General features: G+C 40.3%; 2 protein-coding genes across 5 annotated transcripts in view; one reads left to right on the forward strand and one right to left on the reverse strand.

Moving 5' to 3' along the window:
• LIPH (lipase H) overlaps window positions 1–3,342 on the reverse strand; it is a 38,758-nt gene extending 35,416 nt beyond the window's left edge. Inside the window, exon 1 of the mRNA XM_045539854.1 lies at window positions 3,164–3,342. Within this exon, the coding sequence (XP_045395810.1) occupies window positions 3,164–3,212 (49 nt within the window). The 5' untranslated portion in view covers window positions 3,213–3,342. The remainder of the gene's footprint in view (window positions 1–3,163) is intronic.
• Window positions 3,343–12,797: 9,455 nt separating this feature from the next.
• Window positions 12,798–24,920, forward strand: part of SENP2 (SUMO specific peptidase 2) — a 39,904-nt gene continuing 27,781 nt past the window's right edge. For 3 of the 4 annotated variants that reach the window (XM_045539855.1, XM_045539858.1, XM_045539856.1), the window contains exons 1-5: window positions 12,798–13,138; window positions 15,637–15,692; window positions 21,947–22,080; window positions 22,503–22,569; window positions 24,753–24,843. In XM_045539855.1, the coding sequence (XP_045395811.1) occupies window positions 12,813–13,138; window positions 15,637–15,692; window positions 21,947–22,080; window positions 22,503–22,569; window positions 24,753–24,843 (674 nt within the window). In that variant the 5' untranslated portion in view covers window positions 12,798–12,812. The remainder of the gene's footprint in view (window positions 13,139–15,636; window positions 15,693–21,946; window positions 22,081–22,502; window positions 22,570–24,752; window positions 24,844–24,920) is intronic. The other variant, XM_045539859.1, reaches the window with a different exon arrangement.

Below are 24,920 nucleotides of genomic sequence, written 5' to 3' on the forward strand. Positions count from 1 at the left end.
TACTTGGGAGGCTAAGGCAGGAGGATCACTTGAGCCCAGAAGTGTGAGGTTACAGTAAGCTATGATTATGCCACTATACTCCAGCCTGGGCAACAGAGCAAGACCCTGTATAAAAAAAAAAAGAGAGAGAGAGAGAAACAGAGGCAGAAGGCAGAGGTGATATGCCCCTGCCATGAAATTCTATTAAGATTTTTAAATCTGAAAAGTAACTCAGTTTATATTTTTTATGCAGAGGACCACACTGAATTTAGCATTAAAAACTCATCCTGAGGCCAGACTCAGGGGCTCACGCCTGTAGTCCTAGCTTCCTGGGAGGCCCAAGGCAGGAGGATAGCTGCAGCTCAGGGGTTTGACACCAGCCTGAGCACAGTTAGACCCCGTCTCTAAAAAAAAAAAAATCATCCTGAGCCAGATTATGAAGGGATCACAGTTGGCCAGGGTCAAACCTGGTGAAATATTTCTTGTTTCTCTTAGTCTGGGCAGAAACAGGCAAGAACCATATGGGCAGAATGCCTTCTTGATTGTAAGTACACATCTACTTTTAACCACCAGCTGTACTTCTTTAGGATGCAACCGAGAAAACAAATGAGATGCCAGATTTTCTCACTCTTATTTCTTAATCATGTACATAAATATGCATGCACATTCACACCCCCTCACTCACCTTTGCCAACACGTTAGAGAAAGATGAGTCAGACACACACAGGCACAGTTCTAAATCATTTGAAAGGATGTCCAATGTCTGAGGAAATAATTCGCTGTGTTTTTGGCACTAAGCTGTTTTCTCTGGGAAAATATCTACCTAGTTTTACACAGTTGCCATAGGCCAAAATATTGGTAGCAGAGTAGCTATGAAAACTAGCCTTAATTTAGAACAACATAAACCTGTGTTCCTTGGACCACCTGCAGCTAAAAAACCTTGAGGTCTTGTCAAAAATGCAGATTCCAGGCTGGTTGCAGTGGCACATGCCTGTAGTCTCAGCTACTCAGGAGGCTGCAGTGCGCTATGATCTACGATTGCGCCTGTGAATAGCCTCTGTACTCCAGCCTGGGTAACATAGTGAGACTCCATCTCTAAAAAAAATGCAGATTTCAAGATCTCACTCCAGACTTACTAGGTCTGGATTTCTGGGGGTGGAATCTCTGCATTTTAAACAAACCTCCCTGCCAGGTGATTCTAGTGTACTTCAGAATTTGCTAGCCATTGCTTTGTTCACTGGTAAGTTTTTTTTTTTTTTTTTGAGACAGGATCTCACTCTGTTGCCCAGGCTAGAGTGCCATGGCATCAGCTTAGCTCACAGCAACCCCAAACTTCTGGGCTAAAGTGATCCTCCTGCCTCAGCCTCCCAAGTAGCTGGGACTACAGGCATGAGCCACCACCGCCCCTGGCCCACTAGTAAGATTATGGCCAACATTCCTAACATGATTTCACAAAGATTAGAACAACAAAACAAAGATCTCTAAAAGTGAATGACTTATATCCTTGGTATTTCAGAATCCCATCTTAATACTTGCTAATTTTGGACTGCAAGTAAACAAAAAGTCAATGTATTTATGCTTAATAATTTCTGCTAGCAGATATATATTAAACACCCTCCCCCATAAAAGTTCCAAGTTCAGGTTTTGAAGATACTGAGTTTAGATTTAGCTTGCAGGTATACTTATGTTTTTTCCTTCTAGCTACAGAAGTTTACTGTTGTGTCTCTGTCTACTTAGATTCTATCACACATGCATCAGTGAGTCTTCAAAAATCATTTAAAACTAAACTTTACTTAGGAAAAGATGTTGAGTAGAAAGGCAGGTCGAAAAAATTAAGTAGCCATTTTTCCAACTTTGTAAATAGAGATATATAATGGGAGACTGGAACAAAGTACCCACAAATCATCATCCAGCTTTTGTGTTAGGGTTGGCCCCCACCCCCTAAACATATCTCTATGTTCATTTTTAAAATTTAAAAATGATAATAAACACACACTTTAAAATGTTAACTCAGTTTAAAATATAATCATTAGCATGATTTTAACTTACTAGCCAATCAACTTTAAAAGCATATATTTAGAAAAATTTATTTATAGGCCTGAAATTCTAATATAATTATTTTAACTTTTCCATTTCCCTTCTAAACTTTACTCACAGGCATACATGTATGATTTTAACACAGCTGTAATTATAGTTTGTCTACAAATTTGAGTTCTACTTTTTCTACTTTGCATTATTTTATAAATATCTTTGCATATTTCTGCGTAGCATCAGAATTACTTTAATGGCTATTGTTTTAAAAATTAAGTTGATATACTGTCCTTTATCCATTCCTGTATGTATGAACATTTCTGTTGTATCAAATTTTAGGTTATTACAGGTAACATAGTTAGACTTACCTCTGTATATGACGCTTTTTTTTTCTTTTAAAAGTTATTTATTTAGAATAAATTTCTAGGAATGGTTTAACTAGTTCAAAGAACATTAACATTTTTACAGTCTTAATATTATATATATTTCCCCCTTGCTCTTCAAAAAAATTATACCAATGTTCATTACCACAAGCTATGTGAAAAAGAACTGGATTCCTAAAAAGGCTGAGAAGTGGATTCCTAAAAAGGTTGATCATTTCACTTTATTTTTGTTACCTTACCAGGTATATTAGTGTCTTAATTTTGATTTCTTTATTATGATTAATAATTTTAAGTTATCAACATGCCATGAACCATTCTAAGGAGTTAATGTATAAAATTATGTTTTACTATAAGAATAATTTAAATAAATCCTCAATACATTAAAGTATAAAACTCCACCTTCTATATATTAGATATCATAAAATAAACTTTTAAATTTCCAGAAAATAAGTGATCATTTCCCAGAAGTGCAAAGACACAGAAAATTTAGCTATGAATGAAAAGACTATTCTATATTCTAGATTTTCCAGTATATTTGATGTTTGTACATAAAAAAATTTATTCAAAGAAATAATGGCTTCTTTTATTATTGAGAAAAAAATTTTTGTCAGGATTAGAAAGTTCATTTAACCTATATCTTCTTTCTTTAAAAATGACTGTATAAAACTTAAAAAGTTCCTTGAAGGAACTAAGATGATAAAATGAAAAATGATATTACTACTGATAATATTTTTAAAGTAATTTTAAAAAACATTCAGTAAATGACCTACCTGAGCGCACCAAGCACATCAAACTGATGAATAAATACAATTTCAGCATGTGGAAACTGGACAGAATGTGTGTCACATTCACAAGAATGACTGACTTCGCCGAGCCTGTGGACTTTCCACCGTGCACTGAGAGCTCAAACGATTAATGCAGAGGTGTGGTGACAACAGGAAGTTCCCTAGGGACTGACTGCAGGCAGTCTCAACCCTTTCAGGATCTTTGACTCCTCCTCTTCTTAATAAAAGGTCAGTCACTGTCTACCTTACACAATTTTATGCATATCTTAGTATTACAATTTGTATTTGCAGAATGACGAGTTCAACATAGTTTCATTCTTTGTGGGCGTTTTATTAGTTGTTTGGCTTGGTGTGTTGAAATCAAGTGTGATTTGAGATCTTTTCCTTCCTTGTTTTTGTGAATGAAATAACAAATCCAGTTAGTATTCTGTTGGCCTGTGTATACAAAACCACTTTTTATGTTAATTCATTCTTCATAGGGCAGTCTTTAGATTTTATTAAGAACATTTTATTAGGTCCAATTATATATCTATATTTGCCAAAATATATCTACGCTTCAGATCAAAGGAAACTTTTTTTGGTATTATGTATTTGTATTTTTATTTCTTCCTGTCCAGAATTCCTATCTAATAGTTCTTTTTTTTAAACGAAAAGTAAATGCAAAAACTTAAATAGAGAACTATGCCAGAATCTATCCACCTCACAAGTTTAGTTTAGTTAGAAATAACTAAACTTGTGATGCATAGCTACACAGTAATTTAATTCCTGTTTTGGTGAAAAGTGCTTATAACACTTAGGCTTCCGGTGGCCTGAGGAGCTTAAAAATAAACTAATAAATACACAAACAATTTAAGAATACATTTTCGGGGCGAGCTCAGTGGCTCACTCTCATAATCCTAGCACTTTGGGGGCTGAGGCAGGAGGATGGATCACTCCATCCCAGGAGCTGTAGACCAGCCCCAGCAACATAGTGAGACTCCATCTCTACAAAAAGTAGAAAAATTCCGCCTGGCATGGTGACTCACGCCTGTAATCCTAGCACTCTGGGAGGCCGAAGCGGGAGGATCGCTTGAGCTCAGGAGTTTGAGACCAGCCTGAGCAAGAGCAAGACCCCACCTCTACTAAAAATAGAAAAATTAGCCCGGCATTGTGGTGAGTGCCTGTAGTCCCAACTACTCAGGAGGCTGAGGCAGGAGGATCGCTTGAGGCCAGGAGTTTGAGGTTGCTGTAAGCCACGGCACTCTATCCTGGGCAACAGAGTGAGACCCTGTCTCAAAAAAAAAAAAGAAAAATTTTTTTCATTTAAAGCATCAGGCAAAAGCCATCAGTCATTCAGCACTGTCTACATAAAGTATGTGCTTTTGAAGTAATAGGCACACTGCTAAGGACTTTAGCTATAATATTTCACTTAATCCATATAACAACCCTGTGAGAGGTGTGATTTTATTATCTTCATTTTCCAATTAAGAAAACAGATTTAGAGAACTTAAATGTTTTGCTTCATGCCACACGACTAGTGTGGAAGACGTGGAATTTGAACTCATGTTAGTGGACCAGCACTAGGCTAGTTACATTTAGTAACTATTGTTCTTACCTAACTGGTTACACGATCTCCCATCAGAAGGCAGGCTGTGGAGGAGAGGGACCCAGGTGGGATTTTAGGACTGGAGAGTACCTTAGAGCCTTAATTTTCAGGTGAGAGACTTTACCCAGCACGTTAGTCTGTTTCTGTTTTTGTCTTCTGCTGGGAGAAAGAAATTAAGGAAATGTAAACAGGAAAACCAAATAAATGAACTGGTAGCTTGTCTATTTTTTCACTTGTTGTAAACTTTACTAATTTCAGAAAAACTGCCCTCTGGGACAAAAGGAGAATTGTTTCACTTTTCTCTTAAGAACCGGTTAGGAAATGCATTGCTCCTTGTTGGGTCAATGTACTTGCCTGATAAATATTTGTTGAGTTCCTATCAGTTTTAAGTACCATGCCAAGTGCTTATCTAAACAGAACCAATGTACATTTTCCTGGAAACTAGCCAATTATAGGAATAATAAAAATAACTTCTTTTTTTTTTTTTTTTGAAACACAGTGTCGCTCTGTTGCCCGGGCTAGAGTGCAGTGGCGTCAGCCTAGTTCATAGCAACCTCAAACTCCTGGGCTCGAGTGATCCTCCTGTCTCAGCCTCCCGAGTAGCTGGGACTACAGGCGTGTGCTGCCATGCTCAGCTATTTTTTTTTTTTCTATTTTTAGCTGCCCAGCTAATTTCTTTCTTTCTTTTTTTTTTTTTTTGAGACAGAGTCTCACTCTGTTGCCCAGGCTAGAGTGCTGTGGCGTCAGCCTAGCTCACAGCAACCTCAAATTCCTGGGCTCAAGCCATCCTCCTGCCTCAGCTTCCCGAGTAGCTGGGACTACAGACATGTGCCACCATGCCTGGCTAATTTTTTTTTTTATGTATATATGTTTAGTTATCCACCTAATTTCTTTCTATTTTTAGTAGAGACGGGGTCTTGCTCTTGCTCAGGCTGGTCTCGAACTCCTGACCTCGAGCTATCCTCCCGCTTTGGCCTCTCAGAATGCTAGGATTACAGGTGTGAGCCACCGTGCCTGGCCTGCCCAGCTAATTTCTTTCTACTTTTTCTTTTAATAGAGACCGGGTCTCACCCTTGCTCCTGCTAGTCTCAAACTCCTGACCTCAAGCGATCCTCCCACCTCGGCCTCCCAGAGTGCTAGGATTACAACTGTGAACTACCACCACGCCGGGCCAAGGATAATTTCTGTTAGGAAGACTCTTTGTGTTACTATTAATGATTTTCCCACTGGTAGGCACCGAAGGTCCCCTAACTTTCTGTGTGCTCCTTCAGGCATTCAGAACAGCGCAAAAATCAATGGGAGAACCTGTCCCTTCATTTCGGAGTTAGTGAGAAATATCAAATATAAAAAAAAATTCCTAAGAACAGGGGAGAGCAGAGGAAGATGGAAAGGAGAGGAGGAGAATGGGTGTGACTATAAAGGAATCTTATAGTGATGGAACAGTTGTGTATCTAATTGTGGTGGTGGCTACAGGAACTACACGTATGTTAAGTTTGCATAGAACTATACAACATGTACGTGTAAAACTGGTAAAATCTAAACGAGTCTGTGGATTGTACCAATGTCAATTTTCTGGTTTTGATAGTGCACTATAATTATATAAGATGTTAACAATTGGAGAATACTGGGTAAGGGAACACAGGGCCTGTATTTTTTTCTTTTTTTTTAAGAGATAGGGCCTTGCTGTGTTGCCCAGGCTGGACTCAAACTCTTGGGCTCAACTGATCCTATCACCTCAGCCTCCTGAGTAGCTGAGACTACAGGTGCATGCCACTGGCCCTGGCTTATTTTTGCAACTTCCTGTGAACCAATAATTACTCAAAATAAAAGTTGTTTTTTTTTTTAATTCCAAAGATGAGTCAGCTCTTATAATCATTAGAAAGAACATTTATTCAAGAGTGTTCTGAGGAAAACCATTTCTTCATTTCCAATTAGCTAATTAAGATTTTCTCAATCCTATTATTCTGATAAATGATCACAACTCAAGAATGTCACAGTTTTCCTCATTTCCATCCTAGTATTATGTAGTGGCTTTTTTTCTTTTTTTAGAGACAGGGTCTCACTCTGTAACCCAGGCTGGAGTGCACTGGCGTTATCACAGCTCACTGCAGCCTTGAACTTCATAGCCTCTGGAGTAGCTGGGACTATAGGCACACACCACTGTGCCCTAATTTCTTTATTTTTTGTACAAACAGGGACCTTGCTATGTTGCCAGGCTGGTCTCAAACTCCTGGGCTCAAGTGATCCTTCCGCCTCAGCCTCCCAAAGTGCTGGGATTACAGATATGAGCCATCATGCCTGGCCTTCTTAAAATGTGTTTTTAAACCTAGAAATCACTTACTACAGAGAGCAGAGTAAAAAGACCAGGCAAGCTTCCAAATGTGTGGACAGGAAAAACAGGTATGAAATGTAATGGAACTGAGGGGAGGAGGTTTTACAACTCTCATTGGTTTCAACAGCCTGGAAAGGTGACCTATGTCCCCACCCACCCTAGTCTAGGGCTCCAGGCTGGTATATGACTCACTGTAACACCTTTGTCTCTTCCCATCCACATCAGTGACCCTGCCACTTCTCACTTGCAGTCCAAGTATGGAAAAATAAGTCTGTTTCCTCAATTCATATCCTACAAAGAGATTAGGGTAATTTTCTCCAAATCCATATACTCACAGTTTCATTTCTTCATTCCTTCATTTATCGAACATTTCTTGAGCTCCCAGTAAAAGAAGAAGGAAAACATAGGGCATGACTCCTTCCATCAAAGAGGCAGACACATTAATGATGATGATGATGACAATAATACTACTAATATCGTGACATGGATACAAATTCTATGGGAGAAGCGTTGGAGAAGCAGAACAAGTTGGGAATCCCAGAAGGAGGAGGCTTTGGAAAAGCTTCACAGAGGAGATGCCCTTTGATCTGAGTTCCAAAGACTAGGTAGGAGTCTGTGAGTGAAGAAGGTGGGGAAGGGTATTCCAGGCAGAGAGAAAAGACTTGTAGGCATGAAAAAGGAGTGGCTTCAGAGTTGGGTATGTGAGATTAGGGAAATGATAAAGTAATTTGAAGACAGGCTGTGAAGAACTTTGTATGCCATGCTTAGGATACTGGATTTTATCTTTAAGGTAGTGGGAACCAGACCTTTTTCACATTAACTTATTTAAAGGTTAGTATGTTATAAAATAATACAAATGAATATGCTATAATAATATTACATAATATGTACTGGACTATATAATATAAAGATAACATATCTGTATGTTAACTTATCAATATTATACAAATAAAAAATGGTTTTGGTAGTTTATTACAGAACAAGAAGAAAAAACATCTGCATACTGCTTTTCTGGGTTAAGAAGTCTTTTTCATAGCATAGAGCTAATTTGTTTTAGATACTTTGACTTCCTTACAATGTATCAAACAAAATGCAAGTCCAGTTTTTTTCCAATAACTGCTGGTTTTCAGAGTACTGTGCAGAACATTTCAACAAGAGACTGCTCTAACAAGGCCAGTGTGCACAGTGGCAAGACAGAAGCAAAATACTTTTTCTTTCTAAAACTTCTATTACAAAAAAAAAGAAGAAGCAAAAATTTGGGAGGAATAGCCAATATTTAAATAATTGTCTGTTGGTACTATATATTTTAGATTTACTTGGATCTTAAACTGTTATTTTAAAATACTGGGTTTTTTTGTTTGTTTGTTTGTTTGTTTGAGACAGAGTGTCGCTCTGTTGCCCGGGCTAGAGTGCTGTGGCATCAGCCTAGCTCACAGCAACCTCAAACTCCTGGGCTCAAGGGATTCTCCTGCCTCAGCCTCCCGAGTAGCTGGGACTACAGGCATGTGCCACCATGCCCGGCTAATTTTTTTCTATATGTTTTTAGTTGTCCAGCTAATTTCTTTCTATTTTTAGTAGAGGTGGGGTCTTGCTCTTGCTCAGGCTGGTCTCGAACTCCTGACCTTGAGCGATCCTCCCGCCTCGGCTTCCCAGAGTGCTAGGATTACAGGCGTGAGCCACTGTGCCCGGCCTAAAATATTGTTTTTAGAGCCAGATTTCTGTTTTTATTTTTAGTTAACTAGCTTCCCAAGCATTGATAATGGGATCCTTCTTTAGACAATTATTCCCTGAAGCATGCATATGGAGTTGTAGTTGGTGTGAGAAGCAACTCTGTGGGAAAAGTCCTGTAATTTGGAAGGTCTATCCTTGTAACTTCTGATTTGGAACCATCATGAACCATCTGAGGGATTCATGGCTGTCTCATTCAGTAGGGCATTTCTCACTTGGTGGCATCCCCCTCTTTTGGCTGTTCCTAAGTTTCAGCTATTCCCAGGGATAGATACCTGTCTCTTCAAGACTCTCCCTGGGCCATCCAAAGTTAATTTTATGGCCTATATTTTAAATCAGATCACCCTAAACAAACATCCCAAGTTTGGTGACAATCAATCCAACCATTTTCAGTGACTCAGTAAGAGAAAAAGACTTAATTTATAAATTTACCCTTATTAATAATTAAGAACAATAATATAAATTTACCTTGCTTAACAATAAAAGACAGCACCAAACAAAAGAAAACAAAAGAGAGAGAATTCTGCAAACACCATAGAAGAGACAAAAGGTAAAAGGGGAGGTGGCTATGGCAATGGTATGAGAAATGATCAGACCCTAAAGGACAGTAGTTCTGATAGGGTTGGAGAGGGGAAGGCACAGATCTGTCAAAAATGTAGGACGTAGACACAGCAGGGTCAAGAACTGATAGAAGGAAGGAGAGGGAAGAGAAACATTGAGCACTTAGCTGTGACAGGCAAAGAATAGGCCCTTCACATACATAAACACATTTAATCTGTCCACAGATCTGAGAGGCAGGTTTTATTAACCCCATTTTATAGACTAAGAAACAGAGGTAGGTAGGGCCTGCTCCTAGTCCTCCACAGGAGGCAGGCCAAGCCGTTTGTAGTCAGTGTGGGTAAGCTTTGTAATGAAATCCAGGACAAGAAAGGAGTGTACTTGCTTTGGGCATGATAAGGCCAAGGTTATCATTGTACAGATTGAATAAGATCAAAGTATCAGTATTAAGAGGACACTTTTTTTTCTTAAATACCAGAAGAGTTGGTACTCAGAAGGAAATTAATATTCACAGTGGTCAATTATGTTGGATTTTAGGCACATTAGGCCTAACCCAACAAAATCTCATCTAGGGGCCCCTACCCCTTCCAGCAAACAGTGCAGAATTCTGCTCAGACAGAGGTCAGCAAAAAAATGTGAGAAGAAATCTTTTAACATCCCCTGAATGCTTCTAAAGAGAAAATTTGCAAGACAAAAGAACGGATTCCAGGGCTGTATCTTCATTGTTCTGTGGGAGGGAGGGAGGTTTTGAGGAAGATGGGGGTAGGGCCCTGGAAAGTTTTAAAGGAGAGGATCTCAGCTGGATCTTTTTAGAAAACTGGGGCATCTGTTTGGGATACCCTGCAAAAGCTTAAACAATGAGGTTGTGCCCCTCTTGCGGTAAAAGCTTGGAAATTATCCTCCAAGCCAAGGGCAGAAATATCAGCGTCCTTATTACTCCATATGGCCTTGGCATTCTCCCGTGGCCCTCCAGTGAAGAGCTCCTGAGTCCGAAAATGGCTGCAGCAGTGTTGGGGTTGGGGTTAAGGATAATTCCGCTCCTTGGCCAGTGGATTGGCAGTGACCCATGCCTCTACTGTGGACCACAGGACAGCGAAGGCACCGAGCAGCAGACAAGTCCCAGGTGGGAGCAGCTAGGAGGCTGAGTCTCCTTTTCTTCATTCCTGAGGGTATCTAAGGATGGGGAGGGAGAGTGTATGGGCAGGAGGCTGGGGATTGTCATACTCACAAGTTATCGTTTGCTGATGGGGCGCTAGGATTCCAACTGAGGTCTATAGTTCCAAAGCCTTCCCACTTTTCATGGTGGATTTCAGTTTTGAGTTTATGTGGGTGCTATTTGTGAGGCAGAAAAATAAATAAATAAATGTGATATTGCACTGGAATGCTATGAGACTTGAGCCCAATATTTCTTAAATCTTAGCGGCCAGACCTGGGATAGGTTACTATTCAAAGGCAGCTTGTAGTTTTCTGATTTATGTTTCAATGAAGACTGCACTTTTGTTTTGTTTTTTTGTTGTTGTTTTTTTTTTTTTTTGAGACAGAGTGTCACTTTGTTGCCCTGGCTAGAGTGAGTGCCCTGGCGTCAGCCTCGCTCACAGCAACCTCAAACTCCTGGGCTTAAGCGATCCTCCTGCCTCAGCCTCCTGAGTAGCTGGGACTATAGGCATGTGCCACCATGCCCGGCTAATTTTTTCTATACATATTTTTAGTTGTCCAGATAGTTTATTTCTATTTTTAGTAGAGACGGGGTCTCGCTCAGGCTGGTCTCGAACTCCTGACCTTGAGCGATCCACCCGCCTCGGCCTCCCAGAGTGCTAGGATTACAGGCGTGAGCCACCGCGCCTGGCCTGCACTTTTGTTTTGGAGAACTCTCTCTCTCTCAATAGTTGAGTGGGCTTCTTGGTTTGCCAAAAGCAAAGCCCAACTCTTTTAGTGGAATGGAAAGTTAAGACATAACTGAACCGCTCTGCATAATAATACCAGTGGTTGTCTTCTTTTAATAGGGGTCCCGACTCTAATTACATTTACTGGGAGTCCAGCCTGAAATGTGCCTGGGTAGAGGTGGAGGGGAAGGTCTCTTCTGTTGGTAGCATTATCAAAAGTGTTGAGAAGAGTGAGGAGATGGCCTTGGGTGGAAGAGAGTCCCTTTAGGAGACAATGGGTGAGGGCTATAGATGCTGCATATGTAATAGCCACTTCTAAGACTTCTCAGCTTTGTAATTATTCTGTTATTCCAAACTTTCAGTTAACAGGTATTCTTTGGACAATTAGGGAGTGGCTTGTGTACTCAAGATTTGCTTCCCGCTAGGATCTGATCCCCACCCTCCAAGTGGGGTGGGCAGCGACTGGTTGGGTGGCTGGTGGTCCCGAAGTGTTAGAGGGTGGTTTGCAGCAGAATTCCGGAATGCTATCTGTTGAGCAAAGGAGGAGGCTGTACTGGTGAGTGTCTGGGTTGAAGTTCAAGCAAGTCAGAAAGTCTGGCCTTAACTGAATCACCGGTAAGGAACCAGTGCAGTCAGGAATGGATTTGTGGGGCATGAAAACCTTTTAAGCTTTCCAGGATTGTCTGGGAAAGGGGACTGGGTTTTCTATCACTAAACAGAGTGGGAGTTGTTCTATAGTTGATAATTAACTAGAGCTGTGACCTCTATAATATAGAGGGAGGGTAATGAGCATCTCTCCCTGCCAGCCCAAGACAGGAGACAAGTGTATTAGTAGGCTGCAGGTATATTTTCATACTTAAATTTCTATGAAGCCTTCCTTGTGGAGTTCTCCCCTTCCCTTCCCTGCCCTCCCCTAGAGTGTGGTTTTCCTTTCTCTGGTTTGCACTCTACTTTGCACACACCTTTATCATAGTAACCACTTACCCTGTTTGTAATCTGTAATTATCTATGTGCATGTCTCCCAAGTAGACTGACCTCAAGGGCGAGGTACTGGCGCTGGTACTCAGAGCCCGGCTCAAATTCCAACTTTGCCACTAGCTAGCTTTGTGATCTTAGGCAAATTACTTAATGACTATATGCCTCGATTTCCTTGATTTATAAAATTGGCATAAGATTCCTTATCGCATTCGGTTGCTGGAAGACATTAAGGTCACCAAAGCCTGTACATTAGGAGTACAAGGTATGTCCAAACAAAGGCGCCTAAAACGGCCTACCTTGTGCACTCAACAAACACTGAGCACCGAGTGCGCTCTGGGCCTCCGGAACGCTCCCTCCCAAGTGGAGCAATCTCACGTGTGGCCTGTGGGCCTTGTCCCGCCTGTGGGCCTTGTCCCACTTGCCGACTCCGGACTGGCTCTGCCAAAGAGAAAACTCCGCCCACAGCTCTGCCGATTTCGTCAGCGATTGGACCGGGTCCGTGAGGCCGGGATTCCTGTTGCTAGGGTCGCCGTAGGCGAAGGTGTTAGTCTGCGCGTGCGCTGATTGAGGATGAAGCTTTCCGGTCGGGCGGGAGGAGGTGACGTCGGGAGCGGTGGCGGGCGGGGGCCGTTCGTAGCCCTGGGGACGTTGTATCTGTGGGCCCTCAAATCGCGTCACAAGTCAGCGACTGAACCTTGGCGGTGGTGGCCGAGGCGGCGAAGGCGGCAGCGGCGGCGACAGCTCTGGGGTTTGCGTCTCGGGGTGTGTCGGCCGCCGCTGCTGCTCGGGCCTGGTATGTACAGATGGCTGGTTAGGATTCTCGGCACCATTTTCCGTTTCTGCGACCGATCGGTGCCCCCTGCCCGGGCCCTCCTAAAGAGGCGGCGCTCGAACAGGTGAGACGAGAGGGGGCCGAGCGCCGGCCTAGCTGTGCCCCCTCCCCCACCCTGGGCTCTCCGGCCGAGATAGCGTTGACTTATTTAGCCAAGCAGGCCCTGCTTAACCGAAAGCCTTTGGGCTGAGGCCGAAGGGTCGCAGGTGACCTGGTGACGCAGTCGCTGCCGCCACGCTGTGGACGCAGCTCCTAATGAAGGAAGGCGCTAGTTGTCTTTGGGGTGGGCGGTGATGGTGGGATCTTTAATGTTCTTGTCAGAGCCAAAGCTGCTTGCTTGACAACAAATGGGGCTCTTTGTCCCCTCTTAGGCCGAAAACTAAAAATTGAAGGAATACTGTCTTTCTTGTGGCTCACTGTTTTCAAAGCATACTCCCAAGTGTCATCTGCGGACAATAAGTGCAGTTGAGGAAAGTGAGATTCATAGATTGCTTTAAGCCGTTTTGACTGCAAGTACTGTTCTCTTAGCACCAAAAAACAGCAGCTGTCTTGTTCTGAAACAGCTGTCAAGCAGTATGTGTGTTTGGAGCAAGAAGGGGAGGAGTGATTCTGTGCTTTAGAATTACTGTATGAGAAAAAAAGATTAGGTACATCTCTCCTTTAAAAAGATCACTAGGCTCAAAAATTCAGTTAAAATTTTGGGGAAACTAAAAGATATTCTTAGCATTTACTCCTTGGCTTGTCCCATTTCTTAGTAATTACCTCCTTGCCTAAGAATTAATCTAGAAAATAAAATACCGTACAAATTCTATGCATTCCCCCAACTTTTGGTGATTAAGCGTTAATTTCATTTTTTATTAAGCTTCAGTATCAAGGAAAGTGGAAAAAAGGTTGGTTTCTAGGAGCTTGAGTGAACATGATGAAAATACTTGAATCTGAGAATGCAGGTTATTGATGAAATTGATTGTTGGCTAAATTGCATCATGTATTCCTGAGACGCATGGTTTCAACTTATTCCTCCTTTCTGCCTTTCTGTGGGGTTGATGTGAGGTTCATTTGAGAACATATTGTAAAGTGCCTAAACTGGTGCTTAATATATATAAGGGTATTTTTTGTTCATTCTACTCCAAGGGCCCTGTGCAGGTTCTGGTGCATGATAAGTACTTGGTACATATTAATTGAATAAGTGAATGTTAATTCCCTCTACCTTGTCCTCTCTTTTTGATGTGAATTCCTGTCAGGGAAACATAGTTTGGAGATCAAAACTTTGTTCTTTTTTTTTTTTTTTTGAGACAGAGTCTCACTTTATTGCCCGGGCTAGAGTGAGTGCCGTGGCGTCAGCCTAGCTCACAGCAACCTCACACTCCTGGGCTTAAGCGATCCTACTGCCTCAGCCTCCCGAGTAGCTGGGACTACAGACATGCGCCACCATGCCTGGCTAATTTTTATGTATATATATTTTTAGTTGTCCATATAATTTCTTTCTATTTTTAGTAGAGACGGGGTCTCGCTCTTGCTCAGGCTGGTCTCGAACTCCTGACCTCGAGCAATCCACCCGCCTCGGCCTCCCAGAGCTAGGATTACAGGCGTGAGCCACCGCGCCCGGCCTAAAACTTTGTTCTTTACTACACTTCAGATGCCTACATCCTTAATCTAAAATAACTCTTCTCAGCATAAGCCAATTTTCAATCAAAATGAAGCCAGGAGGTCTTGTTGGGATATTTAAAGTTATGAGCTGAATGGAATCCTGGGATCTCATTCATTTTTTTTCTAAATATGATTAATCATAAGGATTCAGAAAGATGATTAGTATACTGTGAGCCTTTAACATTCTTGACATATGGTCCAGAAACTTTCCTGAATTCCCAAATTCTTTATTACCACTGTAATGTAGTTTCCATGATAAAAATGCAGTTAAAAATAACACCTTTTTCCGGCTAAGAATTGTCTTATTTTTAAATTTCAAAATATTAAGGGTGTACAAATGTTTTTGGTTACATGGATCGCTTTTGTAATGTTTGAGTCACAACCGTAGTGTGCCCATCACCAAAATAGTGTTCATTGTATGCCTTAGGTAGACTTTTGTCCCTCCTCTCCTCCCCTCTAAGAATTGTCTTTTAAGGCTGCTTATATTGTCACCTGAAGTAAAAGATGGCTTTCTTTGGGGGTCATCTTTCAAAAGGAAATTGCTTACTTGTTGTTTTTAAAAAATCATTTCTGGAGAGAAGAAAAAGGAAGTGTTAGTCCTAGGCTCTTTCCTAGGTTCACTTACTAGCTAAGTGACTTCTGGCCAGTTTCAAGTTTGTACTTTAGCCAGATTACAAATCTATAATTACAAATTATATCGTAAGGAGTTTGGGTCTCCCAAGTAATTGAAACCATAGTGCTAAGTCTTCAAATACTAAAAGCCTACTATAGAATAATATTCTCTCTTAAAACATTAGCTGGATTTTATTTTATGATGAAGTGATACAAGGAGGTGTATCATATGAATAGAAATTTTATTTATAGAAATGATTTTGTGTATGTGTATATATATATTTTCTTCTGTCTGTCTTTCAGCTCTCTGTTTTCTACTGTGGACACTGATGAAATACCAGCCAAAAGACCAAGATTAGGTACTGAATATAAATTTTAAAAATTTAGTTTTTTAATAGGAAAAATATATGCATGGGACAAAATTCAAAAGGTAAAAAGTATATGCAGTGAAAAGTAAATCTCTTTCCTGTCCCTTTCCTACTCAGTTATCTTTTCCAGAGATAGTCACTGTTGTCAGCAATTTCTGTAATCTTTGCAGATAAATAAGCCTATGTGTTGAATGTGCATTTTAAAATTCTAAATCCTTCTATAAGAAAAGGTGCTTTTTATTTTCGAGGAGGAAACATTGTAAAAATTACTTCAAATTGAGTGATCTAGTTTAGATGGCTGAGTGAACCAATGCAATTTATTGCCACAGATCTTTTTACTTCCATATATCTGAAGGACTAGAAGAGAATAAAACTAGAATAAAGAGAAAAGGCACAGTAGAATAGTGTAATATACTCTTTATCAAAAATGACTGAATTGGGGTCTATCTCCAGATGTGGTAGTTGTGTGTGGACTTGTCTATTAATATTTCATTTACATCCAATGAGTACTTACTGAGCATGTCTTAATGCTAAGCAGTGTGTTAGGTTCTGCAGAATATACAGACATTAGTAAGTTAGAGTCTCTATTTTTAAGGATCTTACATGATTATATGGTAGGGGGTATAAGACAAGCACATAAATACTACTAATGTAAAGGAGGATATGATAAATTAGAAAGATATTATCAAAATCCTATCCAGTTTTCAGCTGATTGAGAGTCTTAGTAAATGTTTGCTGGAGTTAGTACGTGAGATGGGTGGTGAAAGAATATCAAAAGAGAACAATAGGCTGGGCGCGGTGACTCACGCCTGTAATCCTAGCACTCTGGGAGGCTGAGGCGGGTGGATCGCTCGAGGTCAGGAGTTTGAGACCAGCCTGAGCAAGAGCGAGACCCCGTCTCTACTGAAAAATAGAAACAAAATTAGCTGGCCAACTAAAATATATATAGAAAAAATTAGCCGGGCATGGTGGCACATGCCTATAGTCCCAGCTACTCGGGAGGCTGAGGCAGTAGGATCGTTTAAGCCCAGGAGTTTGAGGTTGCTGTGAGCTAGGCTGACGCCACGGCACTCACTCTAGCCAGGGCAACAAAGTGACACTCTGTCTCAAAAAAAAAAAAAAAGAGAGAGAACAATAGGAAGGAACATTCGAGGCAGAAGAAACAGTATAGGAATGTTGTGTAAATTTAGGACAGTGAATAGAGCTCAGGGAGAAATTGGCCGAAGAGAGAGAGGTCAAATTATAGAGGATTTTTAAGTGATAGGAATTTGTACTATATTCAGTGGACATTATTTCCCAAAGCACAGGATAGATGTCAATTTAGGGAATAATTTTAGGGGATACAACATTCACAGCATATACAACATTTGAATTATGATTATATACTAAGAAAGTGTATCCTTTTCAGTTATGTATTTTAGATGCTCACATCTTGCTTGATTATTTCAAACAGAAAATCTTGATTTAGTACCAGTATGTCTCCTATATTTGTTTAACATTAATACATGCTAATTTCCCATTTTTTAACAGGTCCAGCTAGAATGTAATATTATTATGTTTTCATTTCTTTATAAGGCAAATGATGTTGGCTTTACATTTACAGAAGTAACTTAAAATATCTTTTTTCTTTCTTTTTTTGAGACAGGGGTCACTCACTGCAAGCTCAAAACTCCTGGGCTTAAGTGATCCTCCTGCCTCAGCCTTCCAAGTGGCTAAGGCTACAGGCACACACCACCATGCCCAGCTAATTTTTCTATTTTTTTTGTGGAGATGTGGGATCTTGCTATGTTATTCAGGCTGGTCTCGAACTCCTGGCCTCAAGTGATCCTCCCACCTTGGCCTCTTGAAGTTCTAGGATTATAGGCATGAGCAACCGCACACGGCCAAAATTATGATTTTTTTTTTTTTTAATGAAATACACATGTTCAGGATACACTTAAAAAAAGTTTTTTTTTCAGAACTGATGCCATAGTATTTATTTATTTATTTTAAAGAGACAAGGTCTTGCTATGTTGCCCAGGCTGGTCTCAAACACCTGGGCTTAAGTAATCCTCCCACCTCAGCCTCCCAAGTAGCTGGGACTACAGGCTCATGCCACTTTGCCTGGCTGAAATTATCATGTGTTTATTTATTTAGTTAGTTATTTGAGATGGGCTTCAATGTGTTGCTTGGGCCAGAGTGCAGTGTTGTGATCATAACTGACTGCAACCTTGAACTGACTGCTGGGTCAAGCGATCCTTCCACCTCAGTCTCCCAAGTAGTTGCCACCACACCCAGCTAATTTTTAAAAAAAAATTTTGTAGAGATGGTGTCTTGCTATATTGCTCAGCCTGGTCTTGAGCTCTGAAGCCATGCTCCTGCCTTGGCCTTCCAAAGTGCTGGGATTACAGGCGTGAGCCACCGTGCCCAGCCTAAAATTATCTTTTAAATGTATTTATTTAAATTTAAAAAGGGAGTCAGTTTTAAAGAAAAATATAAAGATGTGGTAAAAAACTTTGGTGGCATCATAGGTTTCTGAATTGATTATTTATAGTAATCATCTATTTTATGCACTTCTATGTTAGAGATCACCCGTTCTATCATTTTCATTAAGTATGTATTATGATTTTCTGAATGGCAAACTATATAGAAGGGATTCTAACCCAAGGAGGAAGCAGTGGGTAGCAGAGAGAATATTTTTAGCAGAGTTTGTAAAGGTCTGTAGAGTGCTGCTGTCTGTTACCAGATGTTGAACTCCTCCTCAGTTCTTGTCTTCTCACAATCAAAGAATGAAAGCAAGAGACAGTTTTGAAGCAGCAAGCAGCAAAGTTTATTAAGCAAATACACCTCCAGACATGGAGGTGGACTGCCAAGAAAGATTAGCAAGTGATAGTACACTCCAGAAGGAGTGGGTAGGAGCAGGCACATGTCCCAGTGGACAGTGACCCTGGGTTTTCTGTACCATCCCTTTTTCTTCTGCCTGGCCTCTCCTCCTTTGTGACTTTGTCTCTTCCTTTTTTTTTTTTTTTTGGAGACAGAGTCTCGCTCTGTTGCCCGGGCTAGAGTGCCGTGGCATCAGCCCAGCTCACAGCAACCTCAAACTCCTGGGCTCAAGTGATCCTCCTGCCTCAGCCTCCCGAGTAGCTGGGACTACAGGCATGCGCCACCACACCCGGCTGATTTTTCTATATATATTTTTAGCTGTCCATATAATTTCTTTCTATTTTTAGTAGAGACGAGGTCTCGCTCTTGCTCAGGCTGGTCTCAAACTCCTGAGCTCAAACGATCTGCCCACCTTGGCCTCCCAGAGTGCTAGGATTACAGGCGTGAGCCCCGCGCGCCACGTCCGGTCTTCCTCCTTTTTTTTTTTTTTTTTTTTTTTTGAGACAGTCTCGCTCTGTCACCCCGGTTAGAGTGCAGTGGTGTGATCATAGCTCACCACAACCTTGAACTCCTGGGCTCAAGCGATCCTCCTGCCTCAGCCTCCTGAGTATCTGGGACTACAAGTGTGTGCCACCATGCCTGACTAATTTTTCTATTTTTGTAGAGGTGGGGTCTTGCTCTTGCTAAGGCTAGTCTCAAACTCCTGAGCTCAAGCAATCCTCCCAGAGTGCTAGGATTACAGGTGTGAGCCACAGCACCTGGCCTTGGCTCTTCTTTTTTCTTGACCAATAGGAATATTGTCTCTTTCCTGCTGGGGGGGGTTTCACCTCATATGGTTAGGCCTGGATGTATTGTGTTCAAAGCTCATTGGGGAGGGGGGAAACTGTAATAATGTATAATGTGCCCTGTGTTGTTTCTATTATGTCTCTTATGACAGTTGTGGTTACCCTTATCTTTATTATTGTTACAGTATGTTCTCTTACTCAGCATCCCACTTGTTTATGTGTCTTGCATTTGTATTTTCTCTGCTCATGTCTGACTTTTCTTGCACTAATGTTGTGACACTTACTGGTGCCCTTATCTTGCAGTGTGTTTTCTTACTCAGTATTATATTGCACGTTCCGTACTTCCTCTGCTCATGTCTCACTTTCCTACCTGCCCTAACACTGTCCAATAGAACTTCCTAAGATGATGGCTATTGAGCACTTGAAATGTGAAATGTGGCCAGTTTGAGGAACTGCATTTGTGGGTTTTTTTTTTTGTTTTTTTGTGTTTTTTGAGACTGGATCTCACTCTTTGGTCCAGGCTAGAGTGCAGTGGCATCGTTGTAGCTCACTGCAACTTCAAACTGCTGAGCTCAAGTGATCCTCTTGCCTCAGCCTCCCAAGTAGTTAGGACTACAGGCTGGTGACACCATCCCTAGCTAATTTTTTTATTTTTTGTAGAGGCAGGTGTCGCTATTGCCCAGGCAGGTCTGGAACTCCTGGCTTCAAGTGATCTTCCTGCCTTGGCTTCCTAGCGTGCTGTTATAGGTATGAGCCACTGTGCCCGGCCTGAATTTTTAATTTTATTTCATTTTAACATAATTTAAACTTAAGTAATCACATCTGTCTATGAGCTACTGTATTACACAGTACAACTCTATTGGTTGCTTTTGAGAGAACAAAGGCAAGGGTAAAAGAAAGAGGATCTTAGAATTGCAGACTTATGATCTTACAGGTGAGAGAAATTTTAAGAGATCTGTTTAGTCTCAGAAAAATAAGGTGGTCTTGTACCCATTTTACAGATGAGGTAGGCCTGCCTTCCTTTTAAAAAAATAGGTAAGATCTTTTGATGTAATCTCAGGGGCAATACGCAGATTTTGACAAAATTTGTAGAAAAATAAAATACTACAATACTTTTTAGTGCCAGTATTTACTATGTTATCAAGAATGCCTCTTGTCCTCTGGGATCTAGATGACAGTCTTTGGGTTAAGCATCAATCCCTAAAGCTCTTTTTCTCCCACTTACAAAGCACCGCAGAATGTAATATCCCTCAATATTACTAGAGGGATAACCTGGAAATCTCTCTAATTCCTAAAGTGAGAAACAACTCATTTGCAAACCTTGGTACTTTTGACCATTATCTAGTAGAAAATTGCTTCAAATTGGATTCTGCTTTACTGGCCATCACATCCTTTTGTTTAAATTATTGCCCTATCTTTCTGGAAAGTATTTATTTTATATTTTATATGTTGTGGAACATTTATTGCTTAAAAGCCACCATTTCAGGCTATTTTTCTCTAAAGCAGATTTGGCTAAGGTGATGGTCTCTTTTTCTCAAACTAGTGCTTTAGGTACCCTTAATTAGGCACTAGAAAGGAAATTGTAGATGACTTAGATGAGGAGGAAGTGAGAATGAGGTACTGTGATAAAAGGAGGAAGTAGGGAAAGGACTGAAGTCTACCCCTCCCCCTTATTTATTTTGTAATCTTTATTGTTGGTGGCAGGGAGGGGTGAGTCTGAGAGCTTCTAACACATCTTCTCGAGTAGAGGGATAGTTTTGCTTCATTTTAGGTGTTTAAAAGCTGCATGTTTTATTTACTTCACCTAGCTAAGATATAATAGGGGCTCAGTAAATAGCTGTTCAGGGCAACTACAGTATATTGTTACCTGCCTGGGAAGTCAGGACAAACCAGGGAGTAAATGGATTCTACCATACCTGGTAGCTACATGCTCATTGTTTTTAATTATAGCCTCATGTCTCTGGTAAAAATGTATATATTCTAAAGGTGAGGACCTTACCCTTTCTACCCCCCTGTCTGTGGAAAAACTGTGATCCACAAAACCAGTCTGCGGTGTCAAAAAGGTTGGGGACTGTTGTTCTAGAGAATTTATTGCTTAAAAGCTGCCATTTCAGGACTTTTTTTTTTGTCAATCAGGATGTGATTTGCTAAAGTGATGATTTCATGTTTTTGTAGCATCCCAGATATTTTACTAAAACACCCAAAATCTCCAGCCTGAGCAACATACAAGACCCCATCTCTACAAAAAAAAAAAAAAAAAAAGCCGAGTGGAGTGGCGTGAACCTGTAGTCCCAGCTACTAGGGAAGCTGAGGCAGGAGGATCACTTGAGCCCAGGAGTTTGAGGTTACTAGCCTGGGCAACAGACCGAGACCCTGTCTCAAAACAAAACAAAACAAGAAACCCCCCAAAACAAAAATCACAATATGGAATTCTAGTTATTCAATTAGAAAGAAAAAAATATTTTTATAGGTATGTCTTTATTTCAGTGGTTGGCAGTAGTACTTTTGATAACAATTGAGGGCAGTTCTTTCCAAAATATAATTTTATTTTTTTCTGGAAGTTCATTACTATATTCATAGTTTGTTGACGCTTTCTAGATTGCTTTATTCATCAAGTGAAAAACAGTCTCTACAATGCTGCCAGCTTATTTGGATTCCCATTCCAGCTGACCACAAAGCCTATGGTAACTTCAGCTTGTAATGGAACACGGAATGTGGTGCCTTCAGGAGAGGTCAGTGGGGATGGGGCTGCACTGGGGCTACTGATCTTTGTACTTAATCATTAAAGTTAAATTTTAGAAATACTCACTATTTGGGAAATTAATGTATAGAATGACTTCTTTCCGGAAATGTTCATGCCTTTATTAGCTATGATTGTAAAGGTTAAGAAGTTAAAGATTTAAAAAGTATTTTTAAAGTGCCTAATATTATGGCATTTGCTTTTCTTATTTAAGTATGTGTGAAGAACCTGAAATTGTTATTTTTTATATCATTTTGAGTCTTGACAAATTAAACCTTTGGTCTAACTGATGATGGTATGTCTTCTGTGAGCCAGCTAAGAAAATGATTACCAATAGAGTGATCTTTTCATATTAGAAACTTACTTAAATTGCAAAATTTAGATGATACAGAGGTGATTCTGTTTGATTTTAAGGTATTTTCGAACTCTTCATCTTGTGAACTGACAGGTTCTGGATCCTGGAACAACATGCTGAAACTGGGTGAGGTGGTCAAAAAATATTTCTGCATCCCCCTACCTCCTCCTCCAATTTTTCCCTAAGTTTTGAGACTATGAAAGGAAAACACTGATTTGTATTGAGATGAGAACAAAGACATATTCTCTCTACTATTCTAAAAAGCAAATAGCTTTCCTTTGGAATTGTTGTCTTTGAATTTATTGTTGTGTTTTCTATTTGTGTTATCAGTGTCCTTAATGTGACTTAGATCAAGGTGTATTCATTTAAAAAAAAAAAACCTCAAATCCACATTTTCCAAGAGCTTACTCTGTGCCAGATACCGTGGTAAGTTACTAGGTGCTAAATTACCAGAAATAACAAAACAATGAAACCTTGTCCCTGCCCTTGAGGAGTTTATCATCCAGTTGGAAGTAGACTTAGGTTTCCAGTTCTCACAGTTTTATGGATTAGGGACTTCCATGTCATCCTTAGATCCTGAAATTGAATTGTAATTGTTGTATATACATGTACTATACAAAGTGCTATGATGGGGACTTTGTGGGAGGAAGCCAGAGTCCTGAGAAATAATTGTGATGTCTGCCACACAGGCAGGCTTATAAAATTTGAGAGGAAGGAGAGGAAGTTAGGGAAAATGAGCTTTAGAGAAGTAGGTTCAAAAGTCAAAAGTGGAAGGAGCTAAGGAAGTGATAAAAACCATAGAGTTGCTCTTCTCAAACTTTTTTAGTAAAATACCTCTGGTAGTGGAGAAGAGCAAAGGGGAGAGGAAATGCATACCCTTGTGTCTGAGAATCTAGTTCTAAAGGACTTAGAACAAAGATGATATTTCTTTGAAGTTTTTTATTTCATTGAAAAAGTTAATGTAAATTGAATATCATCTGTTCATATTATTTGAATATTTAAATGTTTAAAATTATTTACCATTAAAATTGACATATACAAAAGATGGTAGATTTATCTTGTGTCTGAAGTGCCAGCACTGTATTTCTGTGGGTTTATATACCCTAGTCTGAGAAACACAGGTATTCCTGGAGCAGGTTTCTTGTATAAAGAAGTCCACAATCTCTCTTGTGAAACCCTGGAGGCCAGATGTGTTTGGGAATTCAGAATTTTTTATATTTTAGGTATATTTGTTGAATATTATAAAAAACTCCATTGGGATCTGAACTGGAACTCTGTAATCAAACATGGATATTCTGCAATTAAATAATATTCATACTAGGTGGGATAAATAAGGACTAGCTTCATATTGCTTTAAGTCAGGATTTACAAACATGAATTAAGGTCAGTTTAGGTTTTTGCTGCAACTGATTTGGAAAAAACTTTCAGTTTCAGAGCTTTTTGCATTTTGGAGTTCTCAGGTACTCCAAGTACCTGTAGTAGCTCCTGCAGAGAAGGTGGCTCATGAAATTTTGATTACCCTCTTTTGAATGATAGTAACTATTTCGCAATAGTTGAAAGCTTCTAGTGAAATGTGGTGACATATGGCTGGGTTTTATTTTAAAATACTTCTATTTTCTTGGCAAGAAGAAACTTAATTTGAACATACTCAAATTGATTAGATTACAGAGAGTTGCAATCTTTTTTTTTTTTTTTTTTTTGAGACAGAGTCTCACTCTCTTGCCTGGGCTAGAGTGCAGTGGTGTCAGCCTAGCTCACAGCAACCTCCAACTCCTGGGCTCAAGCTATCCTCCTGCCTCAGCCTCCCGAGTAGCTGGGACTACAGGCATGCACCACCATGCCCGGCTAATTTTTCTATATATATTTTTAGTTGTCCATATAAGTTCTTTCTATTTTTAGTAGAGATGGGGTCTTGCTCTTGCTCAGGCTGGTCTCGAACTCCTGAGCTCAAACAATCTGCCCGCCTCAGCCTCCCAGAGTGCTAGGATTACAGGCATGAGCCACTGCACCCGGCCAAGAGTTGCAATCTTTGAGTTCTTCATGGGCTCTTGTCAGTCCCACCAAGCAAAACTAGAAAAGTTTGCAGCGAATTCTGTTATTGCCTATGAGACCAAAGACAAACTAAGCCCTATTGCTTTCCTTAAACTTTTACACAATTTTTACTGGACTCCTGTGCTGTCTATTAATAGAATTTGGAAAACAAGATATTTAGCTCTACAATGTAGACTGCTCACAGATTTTCTTTCCTAATGCTGACTCTTCACAGGCATTTTTTTTTCCCCACAATTACAAATGCATTTTTTAAATAGGTAATAAATCTCCTAATGGAATAAGTGACTATCCAAAGATCAGAGTGACAGTAACCCGAGATCAGCCACGCAGAGTCTTGCCTTCCTTTGGGTAAGTGTTAAATTCTGCCTTTCTGTAAATGGAAACTTAGCATAACTTAGCATTTATTAGGTGTTCACTCTTGCTAG

Source organism: Lemur catta, chromosome 1 (genome assembly GCF_020740605.2).
Source record: "Lemur catta isolate mLemCat1 chromosome 1, mLemCat1.pri, whole genome shotgun sequence".
Taxonomy (NCBI): domain Eukaryota; kingdom Metazoa; phylum Chordata; class Mammalia; order Primates; family Lemuridae; genus Lemur; species Lemur catta.